General features: G+C 31.0%; 3 protein-coding genes across 4 annotated transcripts; 2 read left to right on the top strand and 1 right to left on the bottom strand.

Annotated features, from left to right (window-relative positions):
- Nucleotides 1-4,596: 4,596 nt before the first annotated feature.
- LOC114390101 (receptor-like protein EIX1) lies at nucleotides 4,597-8,984 on the top strand. Of its 2 annotated transcripts, none has more exons than XM_028350785.1 (2): nucleotides 4,597-7,947; nucleotides 8,740-8,984. In XM_028350785.1, the coding sequence occupies exon 1, from the start codon at nucleotides 4,672-4,674 to the stop codon at nucleotides 6,268-6,270; it is 1,599 nt and encodes a 532-aa protein (XP_028206586.1). In that variant the 5' UTR covers nucleotides 4,597-4,671; the 3' UTR covers nucleotides 6,271-7,947; nucleotides 8,740-8,984. The 2 variants fall into 2 exon arrangements, with proteins under 2 accessions (XP_028206586.1, XP_028206587.1); XM_028350786.1 differs by having other exon boundaries at nucleotides 8,751-8,984.
- LOC114389997 (receptor-like protein EIX2) lies at nucleotides 6,870-7,910 on the top strand. The gene has a single exon (XM_028350688.1). The coding sequence runs from the start codon at nucleotides 6,870-6,872 to the stop codon at nucleotides 7,908-7,910; it is 1,041 nt and encodes a 346-aa protein (XP_028206489.1).
- A 6,316-nt stretch (nucleotides 8,985-15,300) lies between the features above and the next one.
- On the bottom strand, nucleotides 15,301-18,994 carry LOC114389998 (receptor-like protein EIX1). Its single transcript, XM_028350689.1, has 2 exons — nucleotides 15,903-18,994; nucleotides 15,301-15,526 (listed from the first exon to the last, which is right to left on the bottom strand). The coding sequence occupies exon 1, from the start codon at nucleotides 18,972-18,974 to the stop codon at nucleotides 15,906-15,908; it is 3,069 nt and encodes a 1,022-aa protein (XP_028206490.1). The 5' UTR covers nucleotides 18,975-18,994; the 3' UTR covers nucleotides 15,301-15,526; nucleotides 15,903-15,905.
- Between the last annotated feature and the right edge of the window lie 1,243 nt (nucleotides 18,995-20,237).

Raw genomic sequence — 20,237 nt, forward strand, 5'->3', positions numbered from 1 at the left:
AAGTAAATATGAAGGCAATGATGGAGAAAATGAAGAATGTCTTTATGCCCCTTTAAGTGACCAATTAAATGAAGTTGATCCTATTAGCCATGTAACTCCATTTGCCAAAAGCTGGATTCTTTAGTAAGATTTCATTTTTGTGGTTGAGTCCATTGATGAGAAAGGGTTAAAAGAAAAAAACACTTAAGGGTGAGGATATCCCAAAGTTGTATTTGTGGGCAATAATTCTGTGCTATTGGAGAGAGATTTTGATGTCAGGACTTTTTGCATTGCTCAAGGTACTAACTCTGTTAGCTAGTCCTCTACTACTGAATGTCTCATTGGTAGTGATGGTTCTCACAGTGCTTTGCAATACTCCATTTGGCAAAGTTACAGCATAAGTTTCTGACCAAACTTTTGGTAGCACAAGATGAGAGATTCAAGGCTGGTTCGGAGGCTCTACTGAATATGAAAGTGTTGAAGCTATATGCATGGGAAATCCATTTTAAAAATGCTATAGAAAGCTTAAGAAATATGGAAATCAAATGGTTATCTTCAGTGCTATTACAAAAAGCATACAACATCATTCTCTTTTGGTGTTCGCCTATTAAGTAAGATCATTTTGTATGCATAATTAAGCTAGTTATTTTTTACTACTCCAGTACTTATTTTATGGATATGTTCCTGTTAATTATTTATTTTAAAAGCAAAAGACAATAAATATGTTCCTATTAATTAATAAATATGTTCCCGTTAATTTATTTTTTTTAATAAATAAATATGTTCCTGTTTTCATAAAAGAGTATAAAATGGATAATAATCTGATTTCACGCCATGCTCATATTCAATTTTTGAATAAACTAATTTACCAGTAAAAAAATGGACAACAAAGAAATACGTATCAGGATATCCAACAAAAGGTGGTATATATAATGGTTGTTGACGAGAGATATTATTTTAAGATAAAAATGATTATAAAAAATTTTACTCATTTATTTAATCATAATTTATTATGTATTTAAAATTAATTATTTTAAAGTAATTCAAATGATAATATATTATTGAATGACATGTAAAACGTTTTTAAACTATCATAGTATAAACGTTAAACTCTTTTAAATTTAAATTATTAGATGATAAATTTTATTACATTATTTGTGGTTAGATACATACCAAAAGCTCGAAGCCTTTGCACCAATTTCATACCCTCTCACATTATTGACTGGCTTAATTTTCTACCCTATAAAGCATATTAGATGTGTAGTGGCATATTGCCAATAGTGGAAAATGCAACTTAGACAAGTTGAGGAATGAAAAACAATAACTCACTAAGCAAATTTTTAGGAGTATGCTATGGAGTGCAGGAACTGCGAAGTCGGGGTGTAAGCGGATGCGGATTATTTCTAAATCCAAATTGACCTAAATTTAAATAATTTAAATTGATTTTTTTTTTTGTTTTGGGTCAAATCTAAACTAATTAAATTTGTTGAATTTGGTTTGAGATATGAGTTTTAACATTTAAATGTATTGATCCATTAATTTATTATTTGTAATATATATATATATATATATATATATATATATATATGTGTGTGTGTGTGTTTTTCAATTTAAAAAAAATCAAATACTATTGATTATTGATTAAATAGATTTATTAACTTGAATTGAGTAAACAGCAATGTATTATTATCCTTCAAGATCAAAATGATAAAAATTTTATTGATTGAAATCACTTAAGGTAAACTTATAAAAATATTTTAAATTTATTTATAAAAAGTAGGTTTCATAATATCTCATTAATTTTGGTAAAAAAAAAAGTTACAAAACTATCCTGATGTAAAAAACGTAAGGTAAAAAAGGTGAAAAAAACAAGGGTACATATGTAACAATGCATATGACCACGCATTGTTAGATTTTCATTATTTTGTTAAGCTTGCAAGTATTTGTGGTGGTACCTGTCTGCTGCCTTTTATTTCTCTTACTTTTGTTTCTATTGATTCTTTTATTTAGTCTAACTTTAAGTTTAGTTAGTGATCTTACTTTTGTTTTTATTGGTTCTTTTAATTTAGTCCAACTTTCACTTTTCACATTGCAGTTTTCGTCCTTTCACATCTAAATTTTGAAATTCTAGTTAATATTAATTAAGCCTCTGTGATCGACAGAAAAGAGAATCACTAATCATTGTACATGGTTTGAGACCATGAGTTATAAACTAATTTTGAGGAAATTTTTTCATCATTGTACATGTTTTGTGACCATGAGTTCAACCCTTTCTTTACGTTTAACTACATGACCACATGAGCGAACTCGTAAATTATTATATTTTATTTTATTATCATCATGCACTACATGAAAAAAGAGAATTAACGGGAGTTTTATTTTTTAACGTTTTATTGTTGATATAATAATATACATATCAACTAGTTAAATATAGTTTTAAATTATTAGTTTCTTAAAAGGATTTTAAAATTGTGACTTTATAAAATCGGTAACAATAAATCAGTCATTCTTGACAATATGACACAATTATTACAATGACAATTTTATAAAATTATGATTGAATTTTTGTTACCAGCTAAAACATTTAACCTTTATTTCGTTTAGTAAACAATAATTTTATATGGGCTTTACATAAAAGAATAAAAAAAATAATTTAATTTGATGTATTTAGTTACATTGATTTCACTAGTTGTAAGAGTTCAAGTAATAAAAAGTGCATATCTTATCCCTTGAAGTGAGAAATAAAAAGTAAAAAAAATTCTGAGTGATTCTAAAAGAAATGATTTTTTAAATCATGTTAATGAATAAGATAATACAAACAAAAATAAAAATAAAAACGTAATATTATAAAAAATGTCATATGAACATTATTATTTAAAACGCACAAATAATGTCTCAATGGAGTTGAGTTGGAGGGATTGTCTCTTCTTTATATTTCTCTTATTGTGATGTAGAGGGAGTGTGCTCTTTCTTCTACTTCTTTTATATGATGCAATGTCCATGTGAAAGCTTGAGTGTTCATAAGTTTTATTATAAGTTTTATGTTTCTTTCTTCTCCAGCTAAACAACCCACGTTAGTTGATCCACACAATCAAATTTCTCACAGTACTCTTACCAATTTTACCTAATATTTAGGTACTGAACATAACTTACATTAAGCTCCTGCTATTTTACTATTGCTTTTCATTAAAATAATTTAAGAGAAATCATAGTAAATTTTAACAAGTGAAAATATTTATATGTTATGAACCAATTAAAAATTATAATAAATATAATCTTTAAGATAAGTTTTAATTATAGTTTTGATCCCTAATTAATATTTAATTTTTGTATTTAATTTTATAATAAATATTTCTTTTACGACTTTAGAGTCATTAAAAAAATTATTATAACTTTAAAGTTGTATTTAAAAAAATGAAAAAAAATATAAACGTTATAATTTTTTTTCACGATTTTAGTGTAAAAAAAACATGTTACAACCTTTTAGAATATTAATTTAAATTTTATCCTCATATTGTAAATTTGACAAAAAAATTCTTGATTGGTCATTTGGCCCCTTTGGGTCTCATGTGGTCCCAAAAGCTTTTATACCGTGTCAGTTTGATTTTGTGTTGGATAATTGATTTTAAATTTAAAATTGATTTTGAATATATTTCTACTTGTTTGGTTTGATGTTAGAGAAGAATTCATAATTAATTTTGAGTCCATAATTTCTAGTTAGGTTGAAGCAACTTTGAATAGGTTTTGTATTGGATCCAAAATTTTATATTGAATTTTAATTTATTTTTAACTTAATTTTATAATAAAATATTTAAACATACGACACATTAATTCAAAATTAATTTTAATCAAAATCAATTTTAATCAAAATCAATTTTACTAACACCCAACCAAACACACTTGAACAATCCATCCCTCATGCAAACCAACATTCATTTTTTAACCCTTTCATATCTCAGGTTGTGCCCAGTATTCATTTGAATTAAATTGGAACTCTCTGTAAACATGATTTATTTGATTTTTCTACTTCATGTATCAATTTTATTGTTTTAGTTTTTCTCTTTAAAATGCATTTTGTAATTTGTAAAAGCCTTCATACTTCTGTGAAGGGAATAATCAGTTTTAGCAAGTAGTTGTATGGAATTAAATAATATTAATAAACTAAATAATTTGCCAATTAAAAAAGAATACACTAATAGAATTATATAGTTTATATAATTTAGAACTTACATATATAATTGGTATGTGTATCCCCAAAAGTTTAGAAATCATAATTGCATTAAATTAGCCAAAGAAATCTTGCAAATGAGTTTGTTAATTGGGTTGATTATAATTTGCTTATTTATTAGTATAAAACAAAGCAAATATCATCAATGGAGAGAATGAGAGGGATAGAAAGTGTGTTGTGGGTGAGTAGAGGTTTCTTTAGTCAAAAAGTTTGACACAAAGTTTCCAATTTTCTACCCTGTGCAAAACGTTGCTATAGTGTCTTTTGTTTTGCATTGACTTGGAAGTCAATTTATGCAAAGATGGGAACGCAGAAATGTCAAAGAAATTATTAAGAGAAAACTGATCACAATAACCGATATTGATTATATAAATCCTGTCGCAGGCTCGATCTTTGATACTCGACAATTTAAGAGAAAACTGATCACAGTAACCGATCTTTGTTTTACTCTTAGTCATTTCATAATGAGTTGTTATTCTCTGAAACTATTTTATGCACTTGTGCTGCTTTTATTGCATGCTGCAGGATCCATTCTTGGATTCAACTACCTTCCCAATAGCGCAGAAATTAAGTGCATTGAGAGTGAGAGACAAGCACTCCTCAACTTCAAACATGGCCTCATAGATGACTCTGGCATGCTGTCTACATGGAGGGACGATGGCAATAACAGAGACTGTTGCAAATGGAAAGGCATTCAATGCAACAATCAAACTGGTCATGTTGAGATGCTTCATCTCCGTGGTGATACACAATATTTGATAGGTGCAATCAATATCTCTTCATTGATTGCCCTTGAAAATATTGAACACTTGGATCTCAGCTATAATTATTTTGAAGTGAGTCATATCCCAGAACTCATGGGCTCGTTCACCAACTTAAGATATCTCAATCTCTCTACTTCTTCATTTGGTGGGAGTATTCCTTCTGATATTGGAAAGCTTACACATTTACTGTCTCTTGATCTAGGTAAGAATTATCTCCATGGACAAATCCCTTATCAACTTGGAAACCTTACACATTTACAATATCTTGATCTAAGTGATAATGATCTAGATGGGGAACTCCCTTATCAACTTGGAAATCTCTCACAGTTGAGGTATCTTGATCTTGCGGGGGGGAATTCATTCTCGGGAGCATTTCCTTTCCAAGTTGGGAATCTTCCTTTGTTGCACACTCTTGCACTTGGTGGCAATTTTGATGTGAAATCTAAGGATGCAGAGTGGTTGACTAATCTTTCTTCCTTGACAAAACTTAGGCTAAGTTCACTACACAACCTTTCCTCTTCTCATCACTGGCTACAAATGATCAGCAAGCTTATTACAAACTTAAGAGAGTTGAGGCTAGTTGGTTGTTCTCTTTCAGATACAAATATTCAATCTCTGTTTTATTCACCTTCAAACTTTTCCACTGCTCTTACCATCCTTGATCTTTCTTCAAATAAGCTCACATCCTCAACATTTCAACTGTTGTCAAACTTTCCGGCTCTTGTTATCCTTGACCTTTCCTATAATAATATGTCATCATCAGTCTTTCAAGGTGGTTTCAACTTCAGTTCAAAACTTCAAAATCTTGATTTGCAAAATTGTAGTCTTACGGATGAAAGTTTTCTTATGTCATCTTCTTTCATTATGAGTTCTTCATCTTCTCTTGTTTCCCTTGATCTCTCCTCAAATCTGTTGAAATCATCAACTATATTTTACTGGCTCTTCAACTCCACCACCAATCTTCATAACCTTTTCCTTGATGATAACATATTAGAAGGCCCCATTCCAGATGGATTTGGGAAAGTAATGAACTCTCTTGAAGTTCTTCACTTCTCCGGTAACAAACTGCAAGGAGAGATTCCAACTTTCTTTGGGAACATGTGCGCATTGCAGAGTTTATCCCTCTCATATAACAAGTTGAATGGGGAAATTTCTAGCTTCTTTCAAAATTCTTCATGGTGCAACCGAAACATATTTAAGAGCTTGGATTTATCTAATAACCAGATTACTGGCATGTTACCTAAAGCATTGGTTTTCTATCAGAGTTGGAGGATCTTAACTTGGCTGGGAATTCTTTGAAGGGTGACGTCACTGAATCCCATCTTTCTAATTTTTCCAAATTAAAATACTTGTACTTATCAGAGAGCTCGTTGTCTCTGAAATTTGTCCCGAGTTGGGTTCCTCCATTCCAATTAGAATCATTGGGAATCAGATCTTGCAAGTTGGGCCCCACTTTTCCTAGTTGGCTCAAGACTCAAAGTTCTTTGTATATGCTTGATATTTCTGATAACGGGATTAATGACTCTGTACCAGACTGGTTTTGGAATAACTTGCAAAATATGATATTATTAAATATGTCTCACAATTATCTCATTAGTGCAATTCCTAATATATCATTGAAGCTTCCTAACAGACCGTCTATACTTCTGAATTCAAATCAGTTTGAGGGTAAAATTCCGTCATTTTTACTACAAGCTTCCGAGCTGATGCTCTCTGAAAATAATTTTTCAGATTTGTTTTCATTCTTATGTGACCAAAGCACAGCTTCAAATTTGGGCACTTTAGATGTGTCACACAATCAAATAAAGGGGCAACTGCCAGATTGTTGGAAATCAGTAAAGCAATTACTGTTCCTTGATTTAAGCAGCAATAAATTGTCAGGGAAGATTCCTATGTCCATGGGCGCCCTTGTTAATATGGAAGCCTTGGTTTTACGAAACAATGGTTTAATGGGTGAGTTGCCTTCTTCTTTGAAGAATTGCAGCAGTTTATTTATGCTGGACCTGAGTGAAAATATGTTGTCGGGTCCAATACCATCATGGATTGGAGAAAGTATGCATCAATTGATAATCTTGAACTTGCGAGGAAATCACCTCTCCGGAAATCTACCCATTCATCTCTGTTATTTGAACCGTATTCAATTGTTGGATCTTTCAAGGAATAATTTGTCAAGAGGAATTCCATCATGCTTAAAGAATTTGACTGCAATGTCTGAACAGAGCATCAACTCAAGTGACACTATGTCTCGTATATATTGGTATAATAACACTTACTATGAAATTTATGGTAGTTACTCATTGGAAGGTTATACACTTGACATAACATGGATGTGGAAAGGTGTGGAACAGGGGTTCAAGAATCCAGAGTTAAAGCTCAAGAGCATTGATCTTTCCAGTAACCATTTAACCGGTGAAATACCAAAGGAGGTCGGATATTTGCTTGGGTTAGTTTCTTTGAATCTATCAAGAAACAATTTGAGTGGAGAAATTCCTTCTCGGATTGGGAATTTAAGGTCACTAGAATCACTTGACTTGTCAAGAAATCACATCGCTGGGAGAATTCCTTCTTCTCTTTCTGAAATTGATTATTTGCAAAAATTAGACTTGTCACACAACTCTCTTTCTGGAAGAATCCCATCAGGAAGACATTTTGAAACCTTTGAAGCTTCTAGTTTTGAAGGAAACATTGATCTTTGTGGTGAACAACTTAACAAAACTTGTCCTGGGGATGAAGATCAGACAACAGCAGAGCATCAAGAACCACCAGTCAAAGGTGATGATTCAGTTTTCTATGAGGGATTATACATGAGCTTGGGGATTGGATACTTCACTGGATTTTGGGGCTTATTAGGGCCATTACTACTGTGGCGTCCTTGGAGAATTGCTTACATCAAGTTTCTGAACAGATTAACAGACTATGTATATGTATGTTTATTGTGAATGTGGGAATTGTTGCTGATCGCTCCAAGGCAAAAAGGTATGTTCTAGATTTATTTGTCAATTTCATGGTTTATGTTCTGACTTAGTCTTATTTTACATATATCAAGAAATTGCTTCACTGGATCAAAAAGAGCAATATGGATTTCACTTAGAGGAGGCCAAGAATAATAATAATAATTTAATCTAATTATTATTTAACTTGTAATTTTTTTAAAATTTTTTACAAAGAAAAAATATACAACTATATTAAGCATAAAAACATTACTATCTAATTAATTTTATCATTTATATGAAAATAAATATATAATTTTTTTATTCCTAAATACTAGAAACATAAACTCTTTCAAATATATTAATTAGACATTTATAGAAAAAACAAATAGATGCATTTTTTAAAATGATTTTCCATAATTATAAATGTACACTTACACATTACAAATATTTTATTATTATCTTTAATTTCTTTTTATCTCACTTTTTACTATCACATTATATTACCTATTATACATACACTTCTCTTTCTTTTTTCTTTTTGTCTCCCTAAGTGTCAACTAAGATGACATGTATTATTTTTCAATATTTTTTTTCATAAATTTTTTCTTTTTGTCTCCCTAAGTGTCAACTAAGATGACATGTATTATTTTTCAATATTTTTTTTCATAAATTTTAAGGGGACCGTAATTCTTTTAACATGGTATTTTAAATACACTTTGTGAAAAACTTGGGGGCCATTCCATTTTCAATTTTATATGAAAAAATATAATTCTGTTTATATCTTGTAATTAATCCAGCACATTAATTGTTGTAAAAAAAATGCTGATTGTTGCAGATGTGCTGCAGGCTTCTGATCAGAGAAGAAACCATTGTTGGCAGCTACAAATGCGAGATAATTTCTTTAATATAGGAGTTTACAATGTTTTGTATTTAAGTAATGAACTGCAAAATCTTGTTTCCAGAAACTTAGTATGCTATTGTTGTATTTATTGTATAATATATTTGTAATGCTGTTTGTTTTTCATTATTGTGCTTAGATCTGTGATATCTAAAATTTCACCACTTCATATTCATCTTCAACAATGCTTTCTACTATATTCTGCTAGTGCAGCTATACTTAACTGTGAATCAAATTTGTGCATGAGAAGAAGAATGCAAGGTACCCTATTTGTTCCTAGTTACTACCAGTATATTTGCATCCTTGTGTTAGATCCCTTCTGTTCATGCACTTTTGCTTTGCCAAAAGTAGCAAGCAGAGCATTAAAAATTGCATAAGCTAGTTTTAGGTTGCTGGACTGATCACATTTTATCTATTTATCTCACAGTTATCACGAAGATAGAAAAGGGTATATCTGTAAATGAAATTCACACAATGAATGCTAATTTGAAATTCTCTCTCTTCCGTAGCACCAATATGAGAGTGCCAATTAGATCCCATCATCTAGTCCTTATTTTAGGAATAAGTTTCATAAGAAAAGGGAAAGGATCATAGGCAGTCTAAAACACAACTTCATTTCATGCAGTTTTGCCATTTCTTTTGCAATTTTCATTTTTTAATTTGTATTCTGCCATTTAAATTGATACACTTTTCTAAAAGTTGTAAACTACCAACTTCTAGTTTTATAAGAAGTCTGTCTGCAATAAATGGTATCATTACTAATTAGTACACATTCTCATTGGTATCACTGAAAATATCTGTTGGAGACTACCTTTTCAAGATAGGAGTGGACCACGTATGGTTCATCATGGGCTTAGCCTGTCAAATCATGATCATGATTCGTTGAAGGTTCACCATGGTGACCACATGGAGGAATTGATGGTGGTATACGCAGCAATATTTGTTTCCTAGACAGTAGACACTATCCTCACCTACTGGAGGCTATGGATATTAAGGAATCCTTTGACAGAGTAAGTATTTCACCAAGACCAAGACTCTATGTGGGTCCCAACTAATAGTTAACTTCCGATCTTGTCGATAAAAGTGAAGACGCGCGTTTGAACCAAAAGATTTTTCAAAAAAATCGATAATAATAAACTCAACTTATTTATAATTATGCTACTATTTTTTTAACATTCATTTTTATAAAATTGATGTTAAAATAACAACATTAAATGTATATTTTCTAGTGTTATATAAAGGGTTCGACAAGCTAGATTGAGAGAAATTCAGAATCTGCTACGCTCATTCTCCTCATGCTATTCCATTGATCAAGGGTCCTATCATATTAGCTCATTGTATGCTCCTCTCATTCGAAATATTCAGAATATGTCTTTACCTAAAAATATTAATTAATATGTGACACTTACACCCAACTAAGAATAGTAAATTTGTGGAAGGGCTTTGCACACTTGAAAAATAAAATTATTAGAGATATTTATAAAGACATTACAATATAATGAATTAATGGTTGTTTGTTAGTCCCTGATAAAATTGATTGAGTGGAGCTTGAAGACCAATAAGTATATTACAGGAAATTAGTTAAAAGAATCTCTTAATAAATAATATAGTTGAGAATTTGATTTTTATTTGAGTCTAATAGTAATAGAATACGAATATTTTAAATGTTATTGTTATATAATAATGATATATATAATAATAATTAGACAAATTATAGTGTTTATTATATTCATACTGATTGTATGAGTATGAAATAGTGATATTTTTGTATTATAATATAAAGATTATGTTTTAAATAAATAGCATATAAATTATAATTTTTTAAAATTTTTAACATGTAATGAAAATATTAGTACTTTAAAATAATGATAAAAAAAGATGATATTGTTGTCTTCTTTGTTTTCTAACTTTTTTAATGGGTTAGAAAATTAAACACACAATCACATCCAAATTTAAAAGTAAAACGATTGTATAGACTTTGAAATTATTAGTCTTTGTGGAAATTTTATATCAAGACAAATTAATTAAATTTGTATTTTATGTGCTTTAGCCAAATGGCAAATGATATTTATTCATCTTAGTTCTTAGTAGACTTTTCACAATATGATGTCAACCCTAGAAAGACTTGGAAATATTCTAAGGTGCAAGGACTTTTTTATTTATTGGGGACCAAAAATTGTGCAAAAACATTTGTGTAAAGATAAATTAGTATTGCATTTCTCGTACTTTGACAAAATAACACATCATATTTTTGGTGGGTTTAAATAATTGTTTTTTTCCCTATAAAATTAAGGATTTTTTTGCACTTTAATATATAAAGATTTTTTATATATATTTTAGTGCTTGTAATTTTAATATTTGAATTTATTGTTTGCTATCAACTATCAATAGGTTACTGATTATGTAAGAGTGATGCTGGTAGTTCATTGTCCTGTCGACAATATCAATAGCTTGACATGCTATTATATGTAAATTTTTTGGTAAATTGAATTATTACATTTTCATATATTTAAAATAATTGATGATGTTAGATTAACTTATGAGAAATTAAAAAAAAAACATAATTTACTAAAAATAATTGCATATTATTTATTATTAAAATCTTTATAAGTTAATTAACGGTTAATGTAATTCCGTGTTATGTCGTCAATTAATATTTTTACTTGACAATAAAGATTAAATATTTTTTTAAGTTTGACCAGGACTAAAATAAAAAACTTTGAAAAACTAAAGCAGAAAATACACTAATTTATAAGCCAAAATGATGTTTAAGCCTTGTTTGCGTTAATTTTACATAGACTTTTTCTAAGCATGGTGCTCGTTAAAGTGACAAACTCAAATACCTTTTATGGGCACCTCACGTGTCATTTAATGACTTTACAAAAATTTCCTTGATAATGTAAAAATAGAATCATATTTATATTTTTTATTTATTAAATTTTTAACATCATTTTTTTGTCGAATTATCTGATGAAATTTTAGTTATTACAACATGCTGCTACAATATGAAGTATATCTTCATGAACCTATAATTAATATACGAAATCATTTTATTACACAATTATATAATTATTGATTTTTTTATTTTAAATTCTAATTTTTTTCTTGAAGAATGGTAAGATTTTGTAAGAGTAATTTTTTAAAAGCCATTTCTTAATTAAAGAAAAAAAATCAAATCACAACATATAAGAAAATATTTATTAGACGTGATTGATTAACATGGCAGTATCAAATGAAACAAGAATGGTTTCCCTCTCATATTTTTCTTTTAAAAAAATTATATATACAGGTTAATTAATTTTCTATATAAAATATAGTTATGAAATTTATTAATTAACATAATTTTGTAAGTTTAAGCTTGTTATTATTTTACTCCTCCACTACTTATCTTCTGGATATGTTCATGTTAATTAATCCCTATTAAATATTTTAATCCCCAGCATATGAACACGGAAGATTCCAGCCAAAAGATATAATTGAACACAGAGAATACCACCTTTTTTTTGGTCTAGAAGAATACCACCTGTTTAAGAGAAGATGCATCTACAAGTTATTGGTGGTTTTTTCTTCTTCTTATGATAGCATAGACACAATTCTGAAGAATACCACCTGTTTAATTGAAAATTCTGAAGATAATTTGTCTTATCACATGAAAGTTTGAGGACACAATTTCTGCCCAAAACATAAGCTCCCACTGTCTACTTCATCAACAGACTACATATATGTGATATGATTCTAAAAACAAAACACGTATAAACAGCCGGTTCATTTAAATCCAATAGTTTGTGGAAAAATTCTGTCTTCACGGTATTCTTTTTCCATACTAGGGTCCGTTGACTGATACATCAGCTAATCGCTATCAAGTTTCAAATATATCAACCAAATATTGAGATAAACGCCACAAAATCAAAAATAAAAAAGAACCCCGTGCATTTACATTATCTGAAATTCTTTGAATGGTATCTGGTCCAAGAGAAAATTCCAAAAGAAAATTTATTTTAAAGGATATAAAAATACAATAAAAAGAATATTTTGACACCAGGAAATATGTAAAATGAACAAATAAGGAGAGAAGTATTTTTCTTCACAATATAGCATGCTAGACAAAATTATCAATTGTTAATGACACAGAGAGGTGTAAGCTAAGAAAAAGACCCTCAAGTCAATTGTCTTTCCTCTCAATATTTTATCCCAAGTAATTATATAAGTGATTTTTACATCATATTTTAACCTAAACAATCATAAGACTCATGTTTATGATTTTTTTCTCACTTATTATATGGCACTCAACTTTTTCATTTCTATCTTATGTGAGACTTCTCCTCACACTTGTACTTCAATAGTCTTTCCCTCATGTTTGTGTTTCTCCCACATGTTAATCTTCCCCTCGAGCGGAAGTCATTTTCAATCCAAGAATATTCAATGGTGACCCTTAGAGCTTAATCGTTACTGCCCCCGGCTTGTCTAGCCATTGCCACAACATGTTCTAGTATCTTGTACTATTGCAACACCTTCAACTCTGCTACCCGACATTCATGCATGAATTCACCCGTCATAAAGACTTTTGATGCAAGGAACTCTATATCCATGAATCCATCAACGTCATCTTACTCGTCTAAGCTAGTCACCAAGTCAAACCATTGACTCTGATATCAAATTTTTTGAAAAATCCAAGAGAGTAAATACTAGAGAAATTTTCCGCAATAGGTCACCAAACAAATTACAAAAGTAAACTTGATATCATATCTTAAAGTTCCAACACTTATTTTTGAATAAAAAAACTGTAGGTGGATTCTAGAATAATTTTAATAGCATAAGAGATAGGCAAAACCAAAACATAGTTTTAGTTCACAAACTAAACAGGATCTAGACTTGTATGTGAGCCCCTTTTTGTTGCTCATTCAACCCTGCTCTTAGACATTAACTTATTTATAAGTAAAAATCAGAATGCAGGGGAGAGTGAATATGATACGGCTTACCAGTAGGAAGAGGACTTCTAAGAACACCTGAGAAGTGTAATGTACAACAAGAATACAGTTTCGTGGGAATCAATTTTCAATTTCCCATGAATTTAGATAGCGAACTAGTAATTATTATAATTTCAAAAACAAAAGTGGTCAGAAGATCAACATGTCCTCACTTATACAAACTCAATCGATGGCACAAAAAAACAAAATTCCTGATCAATTTTCATTCCATGTCTGGAGCAAAAGTACTTCCACAACAGCAATGGGAACGAAATAGCGTGCATAATGCAAAATGGTATTAATGACTGCTACAATTTTGTAATATGAAGCATATAACAAAGGTTTGGAGGATGCTATTGCTGTTCTTATCAAAATAGCAATGCCTAGCTATTGATTCTCGGGATTGTAATTTATTTTTGCTTATTTAGTACCTTTTTGTGTTGAGAATTTCTTCCTCTCAATAATAGGGCAAAAGTTTACATTGTGTTGAGAATTTCTTCCTCACAATAATAACAAGATTGATTGTTGACAATTTGGCAACTCTTAATTTAATCTATGATAACATATTCTGATCCACGTGAGTTAAGGGAGAAAAATTAATTAAAATTTAGGTGTGCTCTATAGTAATAGGATTTGGTGCTCTGTTTTATTCAAATTCAGCTGAAAAGTTCATGATGTGACATTTTGTTGTTAGGTCCAATCAAATATTGTTCTAGAGGGTTCTAGTAGTTTAGGTGATGTCTTATATGTTTTACAACTTCTGTTTTTATTTTATATTTTCGCTTCTCTGAACTTGTCTTGGTTTTTAACTCAGACGAGATGACTTCTTTATATTTAAAAGAGAAAAAATTCTTATCTGCTCAGTTACAGACAATGGTTATGATATCTACATGTGAATAATAAATTCAGTTATCAAGATGATTTTGTATGCTCTTTTTCCAATCTACTCTGCATGTCTCATCAATAAATATTCTGCACTTTAATTGCATAATTTTAACATCATGTTTTAGAGCTGACTCTTTTTGTTATATTTTTCCCAGTGCAAGTAAACCTCCCGGAAAGAGCAATAGAGCAATATTTTGTTTCCACAAAATAAGAACCACATATGACAGAAAGCTTTTTTTTCTTTATTTGGAGCTAAGGGTAGTATGACAAAAGTTTCTGTAACAATATGTGTAAAATTCATAAGCTCTTTGATATTAGACCTTAAAAATGGTTGGACAAGAAATAAAATGAAGTGAAGATAGCTGGATGTTAGACCAACTTCATTTGCACACCTTTGATGATAAGAAGTATAGCTGAATCAAGGTAGAGCTGTAGAGGACGAGGAGAACCTCAATAGACAGCTATGACACCAGCATGTTGATGTAATAATAGTCTAATTTGCACTGAACACTTTGATGATAAAAACAAAAGCATTTTTAATTATTCAATTACCAACAAATCAGTGTAATTAAAGAGAAATGCTAATGTAATTATAATCATTATTTTGTAGGTGGTAAAGCGAGTATTTAAATTTTGCAGGCTTAAATAAGTAGTCGGAACATACTAGCCTGATCAACAAACATTATTTTGATATCTCGCATTCTTGAAAAGAGATTATACAATAAAAAGACAATCAAAATCAATAGGTTTTTCCAAACACTTATTTTGCATTGCATAGCAAACATCAATACTACATAGTACATATCGTACACCTTCAGCTATTCATGAAGCTTTCATCCCGGATTGAAATTTTGAAGCTAATACGCCATAAACTGCAAATTCCGTGCTACATATCAGATTACATATATTAATGGAAATGGAGAAGAATTAGACAACGAGTTTTCGTAGTAGAATAAATGAACTGGAAATCTAGCTATATAGCCATTCAAGTACACAAATGTGCATAGCAGTAAGCATTTTTTCATGAGGTTTAAACTTCAAACATTAGGCATATCATTGAAAAAAAAATCTCTAAACAGAGAACATGCACCAGCATCTAAACAATTTCTTTAACAAGAAGAAGAATAGTAATAATCTTTTTCGATAAAGTAACTACTATTAGTGAAGGCACAAATTAAAGAAACAGAAGGAAAGTAACTATTAGTAAACACTGAAGTTCCAAAGGGTGAAGTTATTGGAATTACGTACCTACTAGCCTTTGAACCACATATGGCACTTGGCCATGTTCACTTCCACCATTAGAAGTATATAGTCTGTGAGTCTGATCAAGAATCTTTGGTAAGCAATTCTCCATGGTTTCCAAAGTAGTATTGGCCCTAATAAGCCCCAAAAGCCTGTGAAGAATCCTAGGCCCAAGCTCATATATAATGCTCCATAGAATATTGAATCTTCATCTTCACCATCAACTGCTTCTCCTTCAGGCGTCCCTATTGGCTTATCTCCAGGACAACTTTTGTTAAGTTGTTGACCACAAAGATTCGTATTTCCTTCAAAACTAGAGCCATCAAAGGTTTGCAACTGTCTTCCCCAAGGGATTCTTCCATTGAGATCGTTGTTTGATAAGTCTAAGACAGCAAGACGGTCAATTTTGGAAAGAGTAGATGGAATTTTTCCTGAGATATGATTTCTTGATAAGTCAAGAAATTCTAACGAATTTAAATTCCCAATCTCAGAAGGAATTTGTCCATGTAAGTTGTTTCTTGATAAATTCAAAGATACCAATCCAAGTAAATATCCAAGCTCTTTTGGTACTTCACCTGTTAAATCATTACTTGAAAGATCAATGCTCTTTAGAAGATTCTCTGGATTCCAATACATATGATCCTGACCTTTCCACATCAATAACACATTAGAGTCATAAATGAGAGGGGAGATTGATCTAGATGATATTCTTCGCCCCCTTACAATTTGACTTGTGATTACTCTGCTTTCCATCATCGCAGTAAAGTTCCTTAGACAAGTTGGAATTCCTTTTGACAAGTTATTTCTTGAAAGATCCAAGATATGAATTTGCCTCAAATAACAGAGATGAACAGGAACACTTCCATTAAAGTGGTTTACACGCAAGCTCAAGATTTGTAATTGTTGTAAACTTTGTCCAATCCATGACGGTATTGGACCAGACAACAAATTTTCACTCAAGTCTAGTATATCTAAACGAGTGCAGTTCTTCAAGGTGAATGGTAGGTCTCCAATAAAATTGTTGTGTCTTAAGACCAAAGCTTCCAAATTAACAAGTGTACCCATGGACTGTGGAATCTTGCCTGACAATTTATTATTGCTCAGATCAAGAAATTCTAATGTATTTAGATGTTCCCAACAGTTGGGCAGTTGTCCCATTATTCGATTACTTGATAAGTCCAAAGTGTGTAGGTTTGTACTTGCTCTTTTTCCACACAAGAATGTGTTTAAGCCTGAAATCTTATTGTTGGAAAAATCTAATGCATAAGCGTGGGATAAAAAAGCAGGAATTTCACCTTCAAGTTGATTTGAATTTAGAATTATAAGTTTATAGTCATCAGTAAGCTTGATCGGGAAATTCGGAATTGTACCTTTGAGAGTGTTGTAAGACATATTCATCAAACTTATAGACTGTAACTTGTTCCAAAACCAGTCTGGCACAAAGTCATCAATCCCAGCATCAGAGATATCTAGAAAGCCCAAGTGACTTTGAGTTTGGAGCCAACTTGGGAAACTAGGACCCAACTTGCAAGAAGCTAGTCCCAAATTATATAATTGGAAAGGTGGAACCCATGTAGTACCAAACTTTAGAGACAACGAGTTGTCTGTTAAGTCTAACTCCTCCAATTTGGACAAATTTGTGAGATGCCATTCATTGATATCACCCTCCAAGTAATTATCCTGTAGGTGAAGAGACTCCAACTCATGTAGCAACCCAATGCTTTTAGGTATTTCTCCAGTTAACCGATTATTGGAAAGATGTAATGCCCTCAAAGATGTAAAATTTGAAAGATTAGGTATTGGACCTTCTAACGAGTTATCATTAAGGTTAAGGGTCACAAGAGGAGATGAAGAATTTTGAATGGAAGCAGATAGCACAACACTTTCATCAGTGAGATTACAATCAACTAGACTCAACTCTCTCAAGTTTGTTATAAGCTCACCGATCATTTGTTGCCAGTAACGAGAGGAGCCAAGATTATGCAATGATGTCAGGCCAAGAGTTGTTAAAAAAGAGAGAGAAGATAGCCACTGTGCATCGTTAATTTTAAGATCAAAATTGCCTTCAAGTCTAAGAGTATGCAAGATAGGAAGATTCCCAGCCCGGAAAGGTATTGGCCCGGAAAGATTAAGTCCTCTAAGACAAAGATATTGCAGTTGTGAGAGATTTTTAAAGTGATAAGGGATCTCTCCATGAATAGCCACATTATAACTTAGATCTAGATATCGTAATGCTGTAAGCTTCCCTACTTCAGAAGGGATTTCTCCAAGAAGAGAATTTCCACTCAGATCTAGATGTTGCAAGCTTGTAAGCATCCCTACTTCAGAATGGATTTCTCCACGAAAAGAATTGAAGCTTAGATCTAAGTGTCGTAAGCTTGTAAGCTTCCCTACTTCAGAAGGGATTTCTCCGTGAAGAGAATTTCTACTTAGATCTAGATGTTGTAAGCCTGTAAGCACCCCTACTTCAGAAGGGATTTCTCCACTAAGAGAATTTAGGCTTAGATCTAGATGCTGTAAACTTGTAAGCTTCCCTAGTTGAGAAGGTATTGCTCCATCAAGAGAATTCCATTTAAGATCAAGATACTCCAACTTTGAGAGATTCCCCAATTCATAAGGAATTCTCCCACCAAACCTCGACCATGATAGATCAAGATATTTTAAGTTGGTGAACGAGCCCATAAATTTTGGGATGTAACTCCCTTCAAAATCATTATTGCTAAGATTCAAATATTCAATATTTTGCAAGTCAATCAATGAAGAAATATTGATTACACCTGACAAACGTTGTGGGTAGTGACCATGAAGATCAAGCTTGGAGACGTGACCTGTTTCATTATTGCATTGAAGACCTTTCCATTTGCAACAATCTCTGTTATTTTCATCATCCCTCCATGTAGACAGCATGCCAGAGTCATTTACAAGGCCACGTTTGAAGTTGAGGAGGGCTTGTCTCTCACTTTCAATGCATTTCACACGTGAGATCTCCGATGTAGAGTTCAATCCAAGAATGGATATTTCAGTATGCAAAAAGCACACTAACAATGCAAACAAGATTTTGACAAAGTAACCACCCATTAGGATTTTTCAGATATGAATTATGGTTTACCAGTTATGCTGTATTGAACACAGCAGCAAGATTTAAGTAGTTACTATACTTGTACGGCACAATTTCTACGCCCTTTGTTTTCATTCGCTGTTCCAAGTCTAGAAAGCAAGAAAGTTTCAAAAGGTAGAGTTATTTGAATGAAAAGAAAATTAAAGGAAACTCTTGTCGTCAAAATGAGAAAATGGAATAGAGTTGAATATGAGAAACACAATTACTTCTTTATTATATATTTCTTGGTTTTAAATTAATATATCAAGCAGCAATTAGATCTTAGATGTAAAAAGAATATCGAATTCTAATGGAACTTCAATGTTAGCACAGCTTAATAAAAACAGAGGCACGGGATTTAAGTAGTTAGCACAGCTTAATTTCTTCGCCCTTTGTTTTCGGTCGCTGTTCCAAGTCAAAGCAAGCAAGAAAGTTTCAAAGGTAGAGTTGTCAAAATGAGAAAATAGGAATAGAGTTGAAAATGACAGACACAATTACTTCTGTATTATGCATTTCTTGGTTTTAAATTAACAAGCTAGTGGGTTTTAGATTTAAAAGTTCTTGAATTATAATGAAACTTTAATGGATAATATATTCATACTAGTATATTAACTATGTTTAAATACTTTATGAAAAAACTTTCTAATAAGAATACTTATGAGAGGAAAAGGCCATTTTTATAAAGATTTAATAATTAAAAAACACATGCTACAGGGATTAAAAAATAAGATCGCATGAAAGAAATTTTAAAAGAATATTTGGACGTACTAGTTAGGATTTGAAGAAAAATTTAGTATAAAAACTAAAATTAAATCGTTTTATATTCGTGTTAAAATATAACTTCTATTGATTTAAACCTTAAAATTTATTTATTTTATCAAAATCATACATAAAATAAAAAAATTATAATTTCTTCATAAAAAAAAACCTTCCATCTACTTATATAACACAACAGTGTTAAGTTTATATGTTACCAATCGTATTAGAGAGGACATGACATCTGCCACATCAATATCATACCCATTTCGTATTTTACTCATTCAGTTTCTATATAGAAATTTTATTTTACTCATTCCAATAAGTTATTTATAGGGGTGTTGGCTGGTTGACTTAAATTGAATTGGATTAAACTTTTTATTGGTTTTAGTTCCTTTGTCCCACATCGTTTGGTTTGTAAAACTTGTGTGGTCTTAGTCTCACATCGCTTGGTTTGTAAAAACTTGTGTCTCATTAGTGTTATATAT

Source organism: Glycine soja, chromosome 16 (genome assembly GCF_004193775.1).
Source record: "Glycine soja cultivar W05 chromosome 16, ASM419377v2, whole genome shotgun sequence".
NCBI classification, from domain to species: domain Eukaryota; kingdom Viridiplantae; phylum Streptophyta; class Magnoliopsida; order Fabales; family Fabaceae; genus Glycine; species Glycine soja.

Coding starts and splice junctions, on each gene's coding strand:
- LOC114390101 (XM_028350785.1), top strand. CDS start 4,672: ATGAGTTGTTATTCTCTGAAACTATTTTATGCACTTGTGCTGCTTTTA.
- LOC114389997 (XM_028350688.1), top strand. CDS start 6,870: ATGGGCGCCCTTGTTAATATGGAAGCCTTGGTTTTACGAAACAATGGT.
- LOC114389998 (XM_028350689.1), bottom strand. CDS start 18,974: ATGGGTGGTTACTTTGTCAAAATCTTGTTTGCATTGTTAGTGTGCTTT.